At 42.3% G+C, this 15,279-nt stretch overlaps 1 protein-coding gene across 1 annotated transcript in view; it reads left to right on the top strand.

Moving 5' to 3' along the window:
- Window positions 1-1,051: 1,051 nt before the first annotated feature.
- Window positions 1,052-15,279, top strand: part of LOC310753769 (NALCN channel auxiliary factor 2-like) — a gene marked incomplete at its 3' end in the record, with an annotated part of 55,672 nt that continues 41,444 nt past the window's right edge. The window contains exon 1 of the mRNA XM_083595111.1: window positions 1,052-1,763. Coding sequence (XP_083451237.1) covers window positions 1,101-1,763 — 663 coding nt within the window. The 5' untranslated portion in view covers window positions 1,052-1,100. The remainder of the gene's footprint in view (window positions 1,764-15,279) is intronic.

The following is a 15,279-nucleotide window of genomic DNA, read 5'->3' as shown; positions in this document are numbered from 1 at the left end:
TTCATAGTTATGTCTTATGTGTCTTTGAATCGTAGAATTGTAGAGTTGAAAGGGAGCATGAAGCCCAACCCCCTGCAATGCAAAAAATCACAGCTAAAGAACCTCTAACAGGTGGCTGTCCAACGTCTATTTAAAAACCTCCAAGGAAGGAGAGTTCACCACCGTCCGAGGGAGAACGTTCCACTCGAAAGACGGCGACCGTAGAGAGGCGTCCAGGCAAGGCAGCAGTAGCAGCGCGCCACCTCCTTGGCCGAGGGCTGCCCGGAGCTGTCCTTTCAGCACCACTGCGGCTACCTCCGTAAGCAGAGCTCATGTACCAGTCGCCGCCCCGGCTCAATTCCGCAAGGTATTCTCAGAAGAAGGTGAGCAACGGGGACAGTGGCAGACTTTGTGACCTCAAATTTTAGCGGCGCAAATTAGGCAGCTATCCCCACCTCCAATTCTACATAATATTTGTGCAATTGACCGGTGCACCAAACCGGTCGCGTTCCCCTAAATCCGCCTCTGGCGGAGTGTGGGGAGAGTGAGCGAACGAGCAATGAGCAAGCTGCGCCCCACCCTGCGCCAGGCTCCCGCGCCGCTGCGCGGCCGGCCGGGAAAGAAGCCAGCGAAGGCGGAGTGGTCGATTGGGAGCGAGTTGGCCGGCCAGTCCCCGCATAGGCTTAGCGGAGATGGGGAGGTGGTGGTGGAGGAGAGCCGAGCGGTGACAGACGAAGATGAAGAAGAGGACTGCTGCCAGGTGGCTGGCTAGGGGATGCCGACGCCCCGGTGCCGGCCACGGTGAAGGGTTTCCCGGCGGTGGCAACACAGCATCATGCACTGCTCGGTGGGAGCCCATAGCAGCAGCAGCCCAGCGGCAGCAGCAGCAGGGAGAGGCTGGGGGCACCATCGGGGCGGGGATCGGCGGTGGACAGGGGGCGCCGCTGCCGCGCGTCTCCTTGTGTCCAAAGATGCTTCTGCCGCCGCCGCCGCCCGTCGTCGCCGAGCCACCATGCTGCGGAGGAGGAGGAGGAGGAGGCCGGTGACACTGCCGGGAGGGGGCGCGAAGAGGAGTCAGGAGGAGGAGAAGAAGCCCCTCCCTCGCCCCCCCTTCCAAAAATATGACCGGCGGCACCGCCTTCCAGAGCCGTCGCCCCCGTGCCTCCACCAGCCCGCCCGACAAGCCTTGCGCCGACTCTGAGCGGGCCCAGAAATGGCGCCTGTTGCTGGCCTTGTTCCTTTTCTTCACCGTCCTCCTTTCTGACAGCCTCTGGCTCTGCGCCGTCGCCGCTGGGGCCCAGCTCGGAGCCCAATATAGGAGCGTCTCCTGGCCAGAAGTCGCGGTGATGGGCAGCGACGATGGTCAGGCCCCGACGGCTCGGCCCTGTCTGGACTTCAGTTCGGCCTGCAGCCCACGGCACCTCCTGCAAGGACCGCCCGGGGTCGCCTTCCCGGCAGCGCGTGTGGAGGCCTCACCGTCGCAGCTGGCCTTTCTGGAGAGGCACTTCCGGGTCCTGCGGCTCCAGTTCTGCGAGGCCTACACCGTCTGGGACCTGCTGCTGGGCATGGACGACCCGGAGAGCCTGGACTGCAGTCTCCGGAGCCTGCTGGCTGACGTGGCGGCGGGCGGCGCGCGGCGCGGGGAGGCCTGCAGTGGCTGCCTCGAGGCCTACCAGAGGCTGGACCAACACGCTCAGGAAAAATACTATGAGTTCGAAGAGCTGCTGGAGAAGTACCTGCAAGCTAAGGACTACTCTGTGTGCTCCTGCCTAAGGGACTGTAAGGTATGGTTATTATCACTATCACTATTACTACTATTAATTGCCATTATATCCCACCTTTCTTCCAAGGAGCTCAATGTGGTGTACATACTTCTCATTTAATTCTTACAACAGTCCTCTTAGGTAGGCTAGGCTGAGTGGGTGTATGACTGACCATCCAAGGTTACAAGCAGTGAGCTTCATGGCCAAGTGGGGATTCAAATCCAGGTCTCCTTAGTTTGCCACTCTTAACCATTACACTACACAAGTGACTTGTTTTCCCTCATGTTTGCTTGCTCACACCTGCACACCTTGCTCATTTAGAGTACCACGTGGTACTCATTTGGAGTAAACTGCTCTGTAACATAGCTGAAATCTAGGTATAGAATCATAGAACTGTAAAATTGCAAGTGTCACCTAGTCCAGTCCTCTGCAATGCAGGTGGAAGCACAGCAGGAAAATTTGTTTTATAAAAGGAGGGAAAGCAGAGGACAGCCTCATATCTCCTCACCCTGAACAGTCAATGAATTGTTGGGCAGGGTGGGTGGGGAGTTGCCATGGAGCCTATGATGGAGAAAGGCTACTAGCCACGATGGCTATGCTCTGCCTCCACAGTTGGATGAAGTGATGCTTCTGCATACTAGTTGCTGGAAACTAGCTCTCAAAGTTCACTTGTCCTCTGGAGCACATTGTTACACTATGGAACTTACTCCCACAGGAGGCAATGATGGCCACCAACTTGGATGGCTTTAAAAGCGGATTAGACAAATTCATGGAAGAGAGGGCTATGGACCATTGGCCTGATTCTGCAACCTGTTGGATGAGGTGTGTGACTCATAATCAGAAGAGCCCTGCTGGATCACTCCTCTTTTAAATTTCCTATTATAGGTTTCAAAATTCTGTTACTTACAAAAAATGATGCCTGTTGCGCTCGTATCATGTAGCTTGGTGGGAATTTGTCTACTTCATGAGGTCTAGGAACCTGCTAAATTTTAAACCAACCTGATAAAAACTGAGATAAGTACAGCAAGTTGGAAAGTGCTCCCCTTTGTCTTTGTTGGAAGATTCAAACAGTGTTAGAAACTCAGATATTTATTTATTTATTTCCAATTTTTTAAAATTCATTTTATAACACAAACAAAACAAACAGGAAAACAAACAATACAAACAATACAGATTCTTGTCTTATCCTTATTTTTTCTAAACATCATAATTTCTAACCATTTTTTATCACACTTGCTTTAACCATAAAAATCTTCACATTTTATCACTTGCAAATAATACTATTTTAAAATACACTATCTTCTACTTCTAACCCTACAGCCTAAATCCACTTCCAAAGCTATTCTAAGATTTAAATATTAACATGTTTTTTCAAATATTCCTTAAACTTCTTCCAATCTTCTTCCACTGTCTCCTCTCTCTGGTCTCGGAGTCTCCCAGTCAGTTTGGCAAGTTCCATATAGTCCATCATCTTCATCTGCCATTCTTCTATAGTTGGTAAGTCTTGTTTCTTCCAATTCTTCACTAGCAATATTCTCGCAGCTGTTGTGGCATACAGAAAAAAAGTAACATCCTTTTTTGGGATTTCACCCCCCACTATACCAAGTAAAAAGTCTTCTGGTTTTTTAATAAATGTGTTTTTCAACACTTTCTTCAGTTCATTATAAATCCTTTCCCAGAAGTCTTTTACCTTGGGGCGCGTCCACCACATGTGGTAAAAGGTTCCTTCTTTTTCTTTACATTTCCAGCATTTATTATGATGAGTATGATACATTTTTGCTAACTTCACTGGTGTTAAATACCATCTATACATCATTTTCATCAAATTTTCTCTTAATACATTACAAGCTGTAAATTTAATTCCTCTTTTCCACAATTTCTCCCAATCCACCATCATGATATTGTGCCCCACATCCCTGGCCCATTCAGTCATTACAGATTTCACTTGTTCATCTTTCGTATGCCATTCCAGCAATAAATTGTACATCTTAGATAGGTTTTTTGTTTTTATATCTAATAATTCCATTTCCAGTTTGGATTTCTCTGCTTGAAAACCAATTTACTTATCCATTTTAAAGACTTCACTTATCTGGATGTACTGGAACCAATCATCTAATTTATCTTTTCAATCTTTCATAGGATTTTAATCTAAATTGGCCCCCTACTTCCATCAGAATATCATTATACTTCAACCACATATCTTTCATATTCAACCTTTTATGGGTCTTAGCTTTCAATGGTGATATCCACCTGAGTGTTTTCCTTTTTAGCAAATCCCTATATTTTATCCAAACATTGTACAAAGATTTTCTAATTATATGATTTTTAAATCCTTTGTGAGCTTTTATCTTCTCATACCATAAATATGCATGCCAACCAAATACATTATCAAAACCTGCCAAGTCCAAAACGTCTGTATCTTCCAGTAAAAACCATTCTTTCAGCCAGCAGAAGGCTGCAGCTTCAAAATAAATCCTTAAATCTGGCAGGGAGAAACCCCCTCTCTCTTTCACATCTGTTAATAATTTAAACTTGATTCTGGGTTTCCCCCCCTGCCAGATAAATTTAGATAATACCTTTTGCCATTCCTTAAAACAATTCAACTTATAAATGATAGGAAGTACTTAGAACAAAAATAATAACTTAGGCAATACATTCATCTTTATCGCAGAAATTCGGCCCAACAAAGATAATTTCAACCTTGTCCATATATCCAAATCTCTTTTGATATCTTTCCATAACTTTTCGTAGTTGTCTTTGTACAAATTCAGTTTTTTTGCAGTCATACTTACACCCAGATATTTCCCCTTTTTCACAAACTTCAGCCCTGTGGTTTCCTCTAAATTAAGTTTTTCATGTATTGTTAATTTTTTTTCTAAAACTTTGGTTTTATTCTTATTCAATTTGAAACCTGCAACTTGTCCGAACTCTTGAATCATCTTCAGCGCTTTAATTGCACTGATCTCGGGGTCCTGTAAAGTCAATACCAAATCATCAGCAAAGGCTTTTAATTTACATTGTTTAGTTCCAACTACTATACTTTTAACTTCTTCATCTTTCCTTATCATATTCAGCAGCACCTCTAGGGCAGAAATAAAAAGCAGTGGGGAGAGTGGGCACCCTTGCCTGGTTCCCTTCTCAGAAACTCAGATATTTTAGCTACTCGCCAAATGACTCCTTAATCCTGAGTTATTGGTACAACAACGGAATGTCTAGTCTCTGTTTTTATTTTATTTTTTGCAAGATTTGTTGTTGTTTAGTTGTTGAGTCGTGTCCGACTCTTCGTGACCCCATGGACCAGAGCACGCCAGGCACTCCTGTCTTCCACTGCCTCCCGCAGTTTGGTCAAACTCATGTTTGTAGCTTCAAGAACACTGTCCAACCATCTCGTCCTCTGTCGTCCCCTTCTCCTTGTGCCCTCCATCTTTCCCAACATCAGGGTCTTTTCCAGGGAGTCTTCTCTTCTCATGAGGTGACCAAAGTATTGGAGCCTCAGCCTCACAATCTGTCCTTCCAGTGAGCACTCAGGGCTGATTTCCTTCAGAATGGATAGGTTTGATCTTCTTGCAGTCCATGGGACTCTCAAGAGTCTCCTCCAGCACCATAATTCAAAAGCATCAATTCTTCAGCGATCAGCCTTCTTTATGGTCCAGCTCTCACTTCCATACATCACTACTGGGAAAACCATAGCTTTAAGTATACGGACCTTTGTTGGCAAGGTGATGTCTCTGCTTTTTAAGATGCTGTCTAGGTTTGTCATTGCTTTTCTCCCAAGAAGCAGGCGTCTTTTAATTTGTGACTGCTGTCACCATCTGCAGTGATCATGGAGCCCAAGAAAGTAAAATCTCTCACTGCCTCCATTTCTTCCCCTTCTATTTGCCAGGAGGTGATGGGCCCAGTGGCCATGATCTTCGTTTTTTTGATGTTGAGCTTCAGACCATATTTTGCGCTCTCCTCTTTCACCCTCATTAAAAGGTTCTTTAATTCCTCCTCACTTTATGCCATCAAGGTTGTGTCATCTGTATATCTGAGGTTGTTGATATTTCTTCCGGCGATCTTAATTCCGGCTTGGCATTCATCCAGCCCAGCCTTTCGCGTGATGAATTCTGCATATAAGTTAAATAAGCAGGGAGACAATATACAGCCTTGCCGTACTCCTTTCCCAATTTTGAACCAATCCGTTGTTCCATATCCAGTTCTAACTGTAGCTTCTTGTCCCACATAGAGATTTCTCAGGAGACAGATGAGGTGATCAGGCACTCCCATTCCTTTAAGAACTTGCCATAGTTTGCTGTGGTAAACAGAGTCAAAGGCTTTTGCATAGTCAATGAAGCAGAAGTAGATGTCTTTCTGGAACTCTCTAGCTTTCTCCATAATCCAGCACATGTTTGCAATTTGGTCTCTGGTTCCTCTGCCCCTTCGAAATCCAGCTTGCACTTCTGGGAGTTCTCAGTCCACATACTGCTTAAGCCTTCCTTGTTGAATTTTAAGCATAACCTTGCTAGCATGTGAAATGGGTGCAATTGTGCGGTAGTTGGAGCATTCTTTGGCGCTGCCCTTCTTTGGGATTGGGATGTAGACTGATCTTCTCCAATCCTCTGGCCACTGCTGAGTTTTCCAAATTTGCTGGCATATTGAGTGTAGCACCTTAACAGCATCATCTTTTAAAATTTTAAATAGTTCAGCTGGAATATCATCACTTCCACTGGCCTTGTTATTAACAGTGCTTTCTAAGGCCCATTTGACTTCACTCTCCTGGATGTCTGGCTCAAGGTCAGCAACCACACTACCTGGGGTGTATGAGACATCTGTATGTTTCTGGTATAATTCCTCTGTGTATTCTTGCCACCTCTTCTTGATGTCTTCTGCTTCTGTTAGGTCCTTACCACTTTTGTTCTTTATTATGGTAATCTTTGTACGAAATGTTCCTTTCATATCTCCAATTTTCTTGAACAGATCTCTGGTTTTCCCAATTCTATTGTTTTCCTCTATTTCTTTGCATTGCTCGTTTAAGAAGGCCCTCTTGTCTCTCCTTGCTATTTTTTGGAAATCTGCATTCAGTTTCCTGTATCTTTCACTATCTCCCTCGCATTTTGCTTGCCTTCTCTCCCCCGCTATTGTAAGGCCTCGTTGGACAGCCACTTTGCTTTCTTGCATTTCCTTTTCATTGGGATGGTTTTTGTTGCTGCCTCCTGTATAATGTTACGAGCCTCCATCCATAGTTCTTCAGGCACTCTGTCCAGCAAATCTAAATCCTTAAACCTGTTCCTCACTTCCACTGTGTATTCATAAGGGATTTGACTTAGATTGTATCTCACCGGCCCAGTAGTTTTTCCTACTTTCTTCAGTTTAAGCTTGAATTTTGCTATAAGAAGCTGATGATCTGAGCCACAGTCAGCTCCGGGTCTTCTTTTTGCTGACTGTATAGAGCTTCTCCATCTTTGGCTGCAGAGAATATAATCAATCTGATTTCGAAGCTGCCCATCTGGTGATGTCCATGTGTAGAGTCGTCTTTTGTGTTGTTGGAAAAGCGTGTTTGTGATGACCAGCTTGTTCTCTTGGCAGAACTCTATTAGCCTTTGCCCTGCTTCATTTTGAACACCAAGGCCAAACTTGCCAGTTGTTCGTTTTATCTCTTGATTCCCTACTTTAGCATTCCAATCCCCTATAATGAGAAGAACATCCTTCTTTGGTGTCATTTCTAGAAGGTGTTGTAAGTCTTCATAGAATTGGTCAATTTCAGTTTCTTCAGCACCAGTAGTTGGTGCATAAATGTGGATTACTGTGATGTTAAAAGGTCTGCCTTGGATTCGTATCAAGATCATTCTATCATTTTTGAGATTGCATCCCAGTACACCTTTCGCCACTCTTTTGTTGACTATGAGGGCCACTCCATTTCTTTTACGGGATTCTTGCCCACAGTAGTAGATATGCTGGTCATCTGAACTGAATTCGCCCATTCCCATCCATTTTAGTTCACTGATGCCCAGGATGTCAATATTTAATCTTGCCATCTCATTTTTGACCACATCCAACTTACCAAGGTTCATGGTTCTTACATTCCAGGTTCCTATGCAATATTTTTCTTTACAGCATTGGACTTTCCTTTCGCTTCCAGGCATATCCGCAACTGAGCGACCTTTCGGCTTTGGCCCAGCAGCTTCATCAGCTCTGAATCTACTTGTACTTGTCCTCCGCTCTTCCTCAGTAGCATGTTGGACACCTTCCAACCTGAGGGGCTCATCTTCCAAAGTCATAACTTTTATATGCCTGTTGTCTTTGTCCGTGGAGTTTTCTTGGGAGGGATACTGGAATGGCTTGCCGGTTCCTGCTCCAGGTGGATCACGTTTGGTCAAAACTCTCCACTATGACCTGTCCATCTTGGGTGGCCCTGCACGGCATAGCTCATAGCTTCTCTGAGTTATTCAAGCCCCTTCGCCACGGCAAGGCAGTGATCCATGAAGGGGTTTGCAAGATTACAAAGCCAAAAGAAGTGTATATTGTCACAATTTACAATTCAGTCACACATTTTACCGATTACAGTAACCTTTTTTAAAAAATGAACTAATACACAATTCACATCAGTGACACATTCTTTATATCACATTTTATTTTTTTTATATAATATTTTTATTTTCCATTTAAACACAATACAACGAACATAAACATACAAAAAAAAACAGAAAACAAAACAAAAAACATGTATCATTTCATATCCTAATTTCATATCCCATCTTCCCCGACTTCCTCATGCTTCCCCTTTCTGTATTCCAAATTCTTATTGATTGTTCAGCAAATCTTCCCTTATTTTAATTTAAATTTAGACTATTCTTCCTTATTCTCCTTGTCTTAACCATTACTAATAGTAACCATTTACTTTCCAGTCCAACATCATTCTAACTTTCATTAACTTTGTAATATTTCTTTAAATAGTCCTTGAATTTTTTCCATTCTTCTTGCACTGCTTCTCTTCCCTGGTTTCGGATTCTGCTCGTCATTTCTGCCAAACCCATATAGTCTATCACCTTCATCTGCCATTCTTCCAGTGTGGGTAGTTCTTGCGTCTTCCAGTACTTCGCAATGAGTATTCTGGCTGCTGTTGTAGCATACATAAAGAAAGTTATATCCGTCTTTAACACCCCTTGGCCGACAATACCCAAGAGAAAGGCCTCTGGTTTCTTGGGGAAAGTATATTTAAATACCTTTTTAAGTTCATTATAGATCATTTCCCAGAATGCCTTAATCTTCGGGCAAGTCCACCAAAGATGAAAAAATGTACCTTCAGTTTCTTTACATTTCCAACATTTGTTGTCAGGCACATGGTAAATCTTTGCAAGCTTGACTGGGGTTATGTACCACCTATATATCATTTTCATAATGTTTTCTCTTAAGGCATTACATGCCGTAAATTTTATCCCGGTGGTCCACAACTTTTCCCAATCAGCAAACAAGATATTATGACCAATGTCCTGAGCCCATTTAATCATGACCGATTTAACCGTTTCATCTTGTGTATTCCATTTCAGCAGCAGATTGTACATTTTGGACAAATTCTTAGTACTGGGTTCTAACAGTTCTGTCTCCAATTTTGATTTTTCCACCTGGAAGCCAATTTTACTGTCCAGTTTAAACGCTTCATTTATTTGATGGTAGTGGAACCAGTCTCTCACCTTCCCTTTTAATTTCTCAAAACTCTGCAATCTCAATTTGTCCCCTTCCTTTTCCAAAATTTCCCAGTATCTTGGCCACTTGGACTCCATATTTAACTTTTTAACTGCCTTAGCTTCCATTGGCGACAGCCACCTTGGAGTCTTATTTTCCAGCAAGTCTTTATATCTGTCCCAGACATTTAGTAGTGCTTTTCTGACAATATGATTTTTAAAACTTTTATGTGCTTTAACCTTGTCATACCACAAATATGCATGCCACCCAAAAATGTTATTAAAACCTTCCAAATCCAAAATGTCTGTGTTTTCAAGAAGTAGCCATTCTTTCAGCCAGCAGAAAGCTGCCGCTTCATAGTAAAATTTAAAGTCTGGCAGGGCAAACCCCCCTCTTTCCTTTGAATCCGTTAGTATCTTAAATTTAATTCTGGGCTTTTTGCCCTGCCAGACAAATTTAGATATGTCTTTTTGCCACCTCTTGAAACAATCCATTTTATCAATTATTTGCAATGCTTGGAACAAAAACAACATTCTTGGCAATACATTCATCTTTATAGCTGCAATACGGCCTAACAAGGAAAGCTTTAAGTTGGACCAAATCTCCAAATCTTTTTTCACTTCTCTCCAAGTTTTTTCATAATTATCTTTAAACAAATTCACATTTTTAGCTGTCATATTTATACCCAAATATTTCACTTTTTTAACCACAGTTAACCCTGTCTCATTCTGGAACCTTTCCTTTTCTATCTGTGTCAAATTTTTCTCCAAAACCTTTGTCTTAGACTTATTCAGTTTAAATCCTGCCGTTTGACCAAACTCTTGAATTATTTCCAAAACTCTTTTCGTGCTAGCTTCTGGCTCTTGCAATGTAAGTACTAAGTCATCTGCAAATGCTCTCAGTTTATATTGTTTAGCTCCGACCTGAATCCCTTTAACCAACTGGTCCCTCCTAATCATATTAAGCAAAACCTCCAGGACCGATATAAAAAGTAATGGGGAGATAGGGCACCCCTGACGTGTCCCTTTTTCAATCTTGAACTCTTCTGTAACCACATTATTTACAATTAGTTTGGCTTTCTGTTCAGAATATATTGCACCTATACCATTCTCAAACCCTTGGCCTACCCCCATCCCCCGGAGGTTCTTCAACATAAAACTCCAAGAAATGTTGTCAAAGGCTTTCTCGGCATCCACAAATATCAAAACAGCTTTAGTGTTTATGTTCACTTCCAGCTTTTCCAAAATGTCAATTATATTCCTTACATTGTTCGACAAATGCCTTTTTGGGAGAAAGCCCGCTTGGTCCCCATGAATCTCCTCCATCAAAACTCTTTTCAGTCTTTTTGCTAAAATATCAGCAAAGATTTTGTAATCCACATTCAATAACGAGATGGGTCGGTAGTTTTTAAGTTGGGTCTTTTCAGTCTCTGTCTTTGGTATACGTGTAATGTAGGCCTCTCTCCACGTATCGGGTGCCCTTTCCCCCTCCATAATCTCATTGCAGACTTCCTTCAAAGGTTGTATCAACCCTTCCTTCAAAACTTTGTAGTATTTGGAAGTCAGTCCATCCGGTCCAGGGGATTTGCCCAGCGTCATGCCTTGAATGGCATCTTCTATTTCTTGTGCTGATATCTCCTGGTTCAATATTATCTTACTTTCTTGCGAAACCTTTTTCAGCCCATTTTCCTCGAGGAACTGTTGTATGTCCATTTCTTTTTGCGGCCCTTGTGTGTAAAGTTGTCTAAAGTAGTTCTGAAAACAATTCCTAATTTCCGCTGGGTTGCTTATGTTTTTTCCTTCCACTTCTATATTTGTTACCGTGTTGAGTTTTTGTCTCTTCTTTATTTGCCAAGCCAGTAACTTGCCACATTTATCAGCAGATTCAAAGGTCTTTTGTCTCATTTGTTTAATTTTCCACTCTAATTCTTGATTCATCAGTTCCATATATTGTGTTTGATGAAATTTGATTTCTCTTAGAGTCTCTTGGGATTTTGGCTTCGATCTTAATTGTTTTTCCCCTTCTTTTATCTTTTCCAAAATTCTCTCCTTTTTCTCATTTTGCTTTCTCTTCTTTAAAGTATTTTGCTGAATCAAAAACCCTCTCATCACGGCTTTACTTGCGTCCCATACTATTCTTTTTTCTACTTCAGACCTTAAGTTGATTTCAAAATAGTCTTTCAAGGTTTTTTGGGCCTTCTTGCAGATCTCCTCATCTCTAAATAAGGTGTCATTCATTCTCCATCTGAAGGAACCAGTTGTTGTTTGCCTCATCACCATCTTTACAGCATTATGGTCGGAGAAAGTTTTTGGGCAGATTTCTACTTTTTTTATGTTCGGAGCCATACTGCTAGTCACCCAGATTTGGTCAATCCTTGTCCATGTCATTTTGGCTTCAGAAAAGAAGGTTTCCTCTTTCTAATGGGTGTTTTGTTCTCCAAATATCAATCAAGTCCATATTGTCAGTCATTTCAAAAAAAGTCTTTGGTAGTCTTCCATCTTTTGTTATTACCTGTCTTTGTGCCTTGTCCATATTTGTTGAAACCACTCCATTCATATCTCCCATCAAAATTAAGTTGTAATCCATATGGTCCATCAAAATTTCATGCAACTTCTTAAAAAATTCAGCTTTCCCTTCGTTTGGTGCATAGATTCCCACTATCAAATACTTCTCTCCTTGAGATTGAATTTCAATTGCCAAATATCTTCCTTGATCATCTTTAAAGATTTGTTTCGGTTGCAATTTTTCTTTTGCATAGATCACCACTCCTCTCTTTTTTACTCTGTCTGAAGATATAAATTCCTGTCCCAGTCTTTTATTTATTAATAATTTTCTGTGTGCTCTTGTCACGTGGGTCTCTTGTAGGCAAATCAAGTCCAATTGGTCTTTCTTTAAGACATGAAATATACTTTTTCTCTTCCTGGGAATATTTAAGCCGTTACAATTCCAGGTTAGAAGTTGCAGAGCCATGATGGGATTATTCACTCCTTCCTCCTACAGCTCCCTGTTTTTGTTCCTCGTCTGTCGGTGGTACCGTGTTCGTGTCCAGTGATGGATGCCCTTGTCCTGGAAATGTCTCTTTCTGTAGGTCTTCTTCGTGTTCTCCCAAGAACTTGTCTTTATCACTTACAGTCTTTATTCTTCTCTTCTTTCCCTTATATTTAAAAGACAAGCCTTGGGGAAATTCCCACCTGAATGGTATGTAGTTCTTCTTCAGCAGTGTCACCAGGTCCTTATAATGTCCTCTTGCGTCCAAGATACTCTTAGGGATGTCTTTAAAAATCTCAATAAAAGAGTCTTCAATTCGAAGGGCTGTTTGGTAGTGCAGGTTCAATATTTTATCTCGCTCCTCCTTTGATCTTAAAGTAATAAGACAATCTCTGGGTCGATTTCTCTTCTGTCTTATTCCCAATCTAAATGCACTTTCTATCTTAAAGTCCTCTTTCTTCAGCTCCTGCTTCCAAAAATCAGAAAATTCTTTTGTCAAATAATCCACCAAGTTCTCTCCTTCCTTTTCCGGCACAAGTCTGATCCTCAGGTTCCTCTCCTTGCGTTGCATATCCTGCATAGAGAGTGCCAGTTCATATTCATCCAATTTCTTGTAAACTGGTGGAAATTTTTCCTCCGCAGCAGTTGCAATCTTTATATCACATTTTAAATAGCAATTGTTAATTGGACACCAAAAACATAAATGGGGCTCAGCCTTAGCAATAGCGGTCATCATAAGCATTGTTATAGACTAGGGGGACCCCCTAAACCTTAGAAATTAATAAATGCTAGAATTTTGATTATTTGGGATGTGAAGGGAGAAATATAAGCTGCAGAGGAATTCCTGGGCTAGCTTATGCAAAAAGACCTGACTAAGCTAGGGCCATGAATGAACAATAAAGGGTCATTGAGGGACATTAGCAATGTAAAAGAACTATCCTTCCTCCTTGCCCTGAGGTGTGAACAGAGAATGGGTTTGGAAGGTTGCCGGGTAACTGGGTGTGAGGTGACAGAAAAACAGAGGTTTGCCTTTTTCTTTTTTTATGGCTGTTTTGCTGAATTAGGAAGCCTCTCATGACCGCTTTACTAGCGTCCCACACAGTATCCAAACTAGTTTCTTTATGTAAGTTCCAGTCAAAATATTCCTTTACTGTCTCTTTCACTTTCTCTATTATTTTTGGGTTCTCAAACAATGTATCATTCATCCTGCATCTAAAAGAGGATTAATCTTTACCTTTTAATTCCAAATAGATTGGAATCTATTTGGAAAACAGGTTTGAGCAAGGGTTGCTGGGAGGAGGAAGGTCTGGGATCCATCTTTGGACAGGCTGACTACAGAGCTGGCTTGGAGAGATGCTTTTGACTCTAGGGCTGCACTGTTGTGGGGAACAAGCCCTTCTTGAAATGACCATGCTGTAAAATCTCGCTACTCTTCCGAACATATGATCATCATCATTTCTTCATACTGCCACATCATTTCTTATTTAGAGTCCAGTTGACATCCTTCACTTGCTGTTAAACCATTCTTCCAGCTGGCCTCTTTTTCCATCTTACAAACAGCACCTCTGTTACATCTTATAAATAAGTAATCCATTTCACGTTTGTAGTCCTTCATATACGTTGTTGTTCTGGACCTGGTGTGCTGGGAGAGTTCATTACTATCTTCCATTGTTCAGTTTTTTGAAGTGTTTATTTGGATGGTACAAGGTCACATTCCATTCCTCCCGCTGTTTACCAACTAGTGTACGAGCTGCGGCCATAAACAACTCACAGAATGCATATCCTATCCAAACTCCATCATTAAAATTCTGCTTTGGAGTTCTTCCTCAGCACACAGTTAAAAACAATATATTTTCTCAAATTCAGCCTCTTTGCCAGATCTGTTCGGCAGCAGTTAATTCTTTTTTCATTGCACCAACAGCACTCCTAGTCCAGTCCAGGAATAATTTTAAATAAAGTCCATTCAGCCTCGGTCAAGGAGGGAGGGCATAGTAAAACTTTGTTAAATTCCTTGTTGAGCATAAATCAAAACCCTCCTCCCTCTTCTGAAGTAACAAACAGAATAAAATAGCAGCGGCCACGCACATCTCTTACATTTTGCTGGTGCAAGGCCTCCATTTCTTCTACAAACTGCTCTGCCGCGGGTACACTCCATCCTTCCTCCCCCCTCCCCGGGAAGGCCCTGTGGTGACACCCATAATTGGCCATGAACAGGCTCATTCCCGTGGACACATGTTCAGCGTTATTGTACGCAAATTCAGCCAGTGCTAGTTTCTCTACCCAATTGTTCTGTCTCTCACCGACGTAGCAGCGTAGATATTGCTGGAGTATACTGTTTGCTCTTTCTGCTTGTCCGTTGGTTTCCGGGTGCCTCGCCGTCGAGAAGCCCACCTCGACCTGTAGCAAGCTCATGAGCTTCCTCCAGAACCTGGAAGTAAATTGTTTCCCGCGATCCGAGATGACCCTCGAGGGAGCCCCATGCAGCCTGAAAATGTGATCCACAAACAACCTGGCTGTCTCCTCTGCCGTCACCACGTGTGAGCAAGCTATGAAATGGCACATTTTTGTCAGTAGATCCACTACTACCATGACTGCTGTCTTCCCCCTTGACCTGGGCAAATCTGTCATAAAATCAATGGACACCACCTCCCAGGGCCTTCCCGGTGTAGGTAAGGGTTCCAGTAACCCTGCGGGGGCAGCTCTCTCCCCCTTTGCCCTCTGGCATCGGTCGCACCCCCGTACATATTCCCGTATGTCTTCTTCTTTTTTTTTTAAAGAAATATTTATTAAGATTTTACAAAGACAAATATACAAAAACACATAATAATAAAAAATAAGTAAACATACAGAAAAAATAAGAAAAATTAAAAACAATTATTTTTCATAA

This window comes from Podarcis filfolensis, assembly GCF_964270895.1.
Source record: "Podarcis filfolensis genome assembly, chromosome: W".
NCBI lineage: Eukaryota > Metazoa > Chordata > Lepidosauria > Squamata > Lacertidae > Podarcis > Podarcis filfolensis.
The sequence above is the reverse complement of the archived record's forward strand: the minus strand, read 5'-3'. Positions and strand labels throughout refer to the sequence as shown.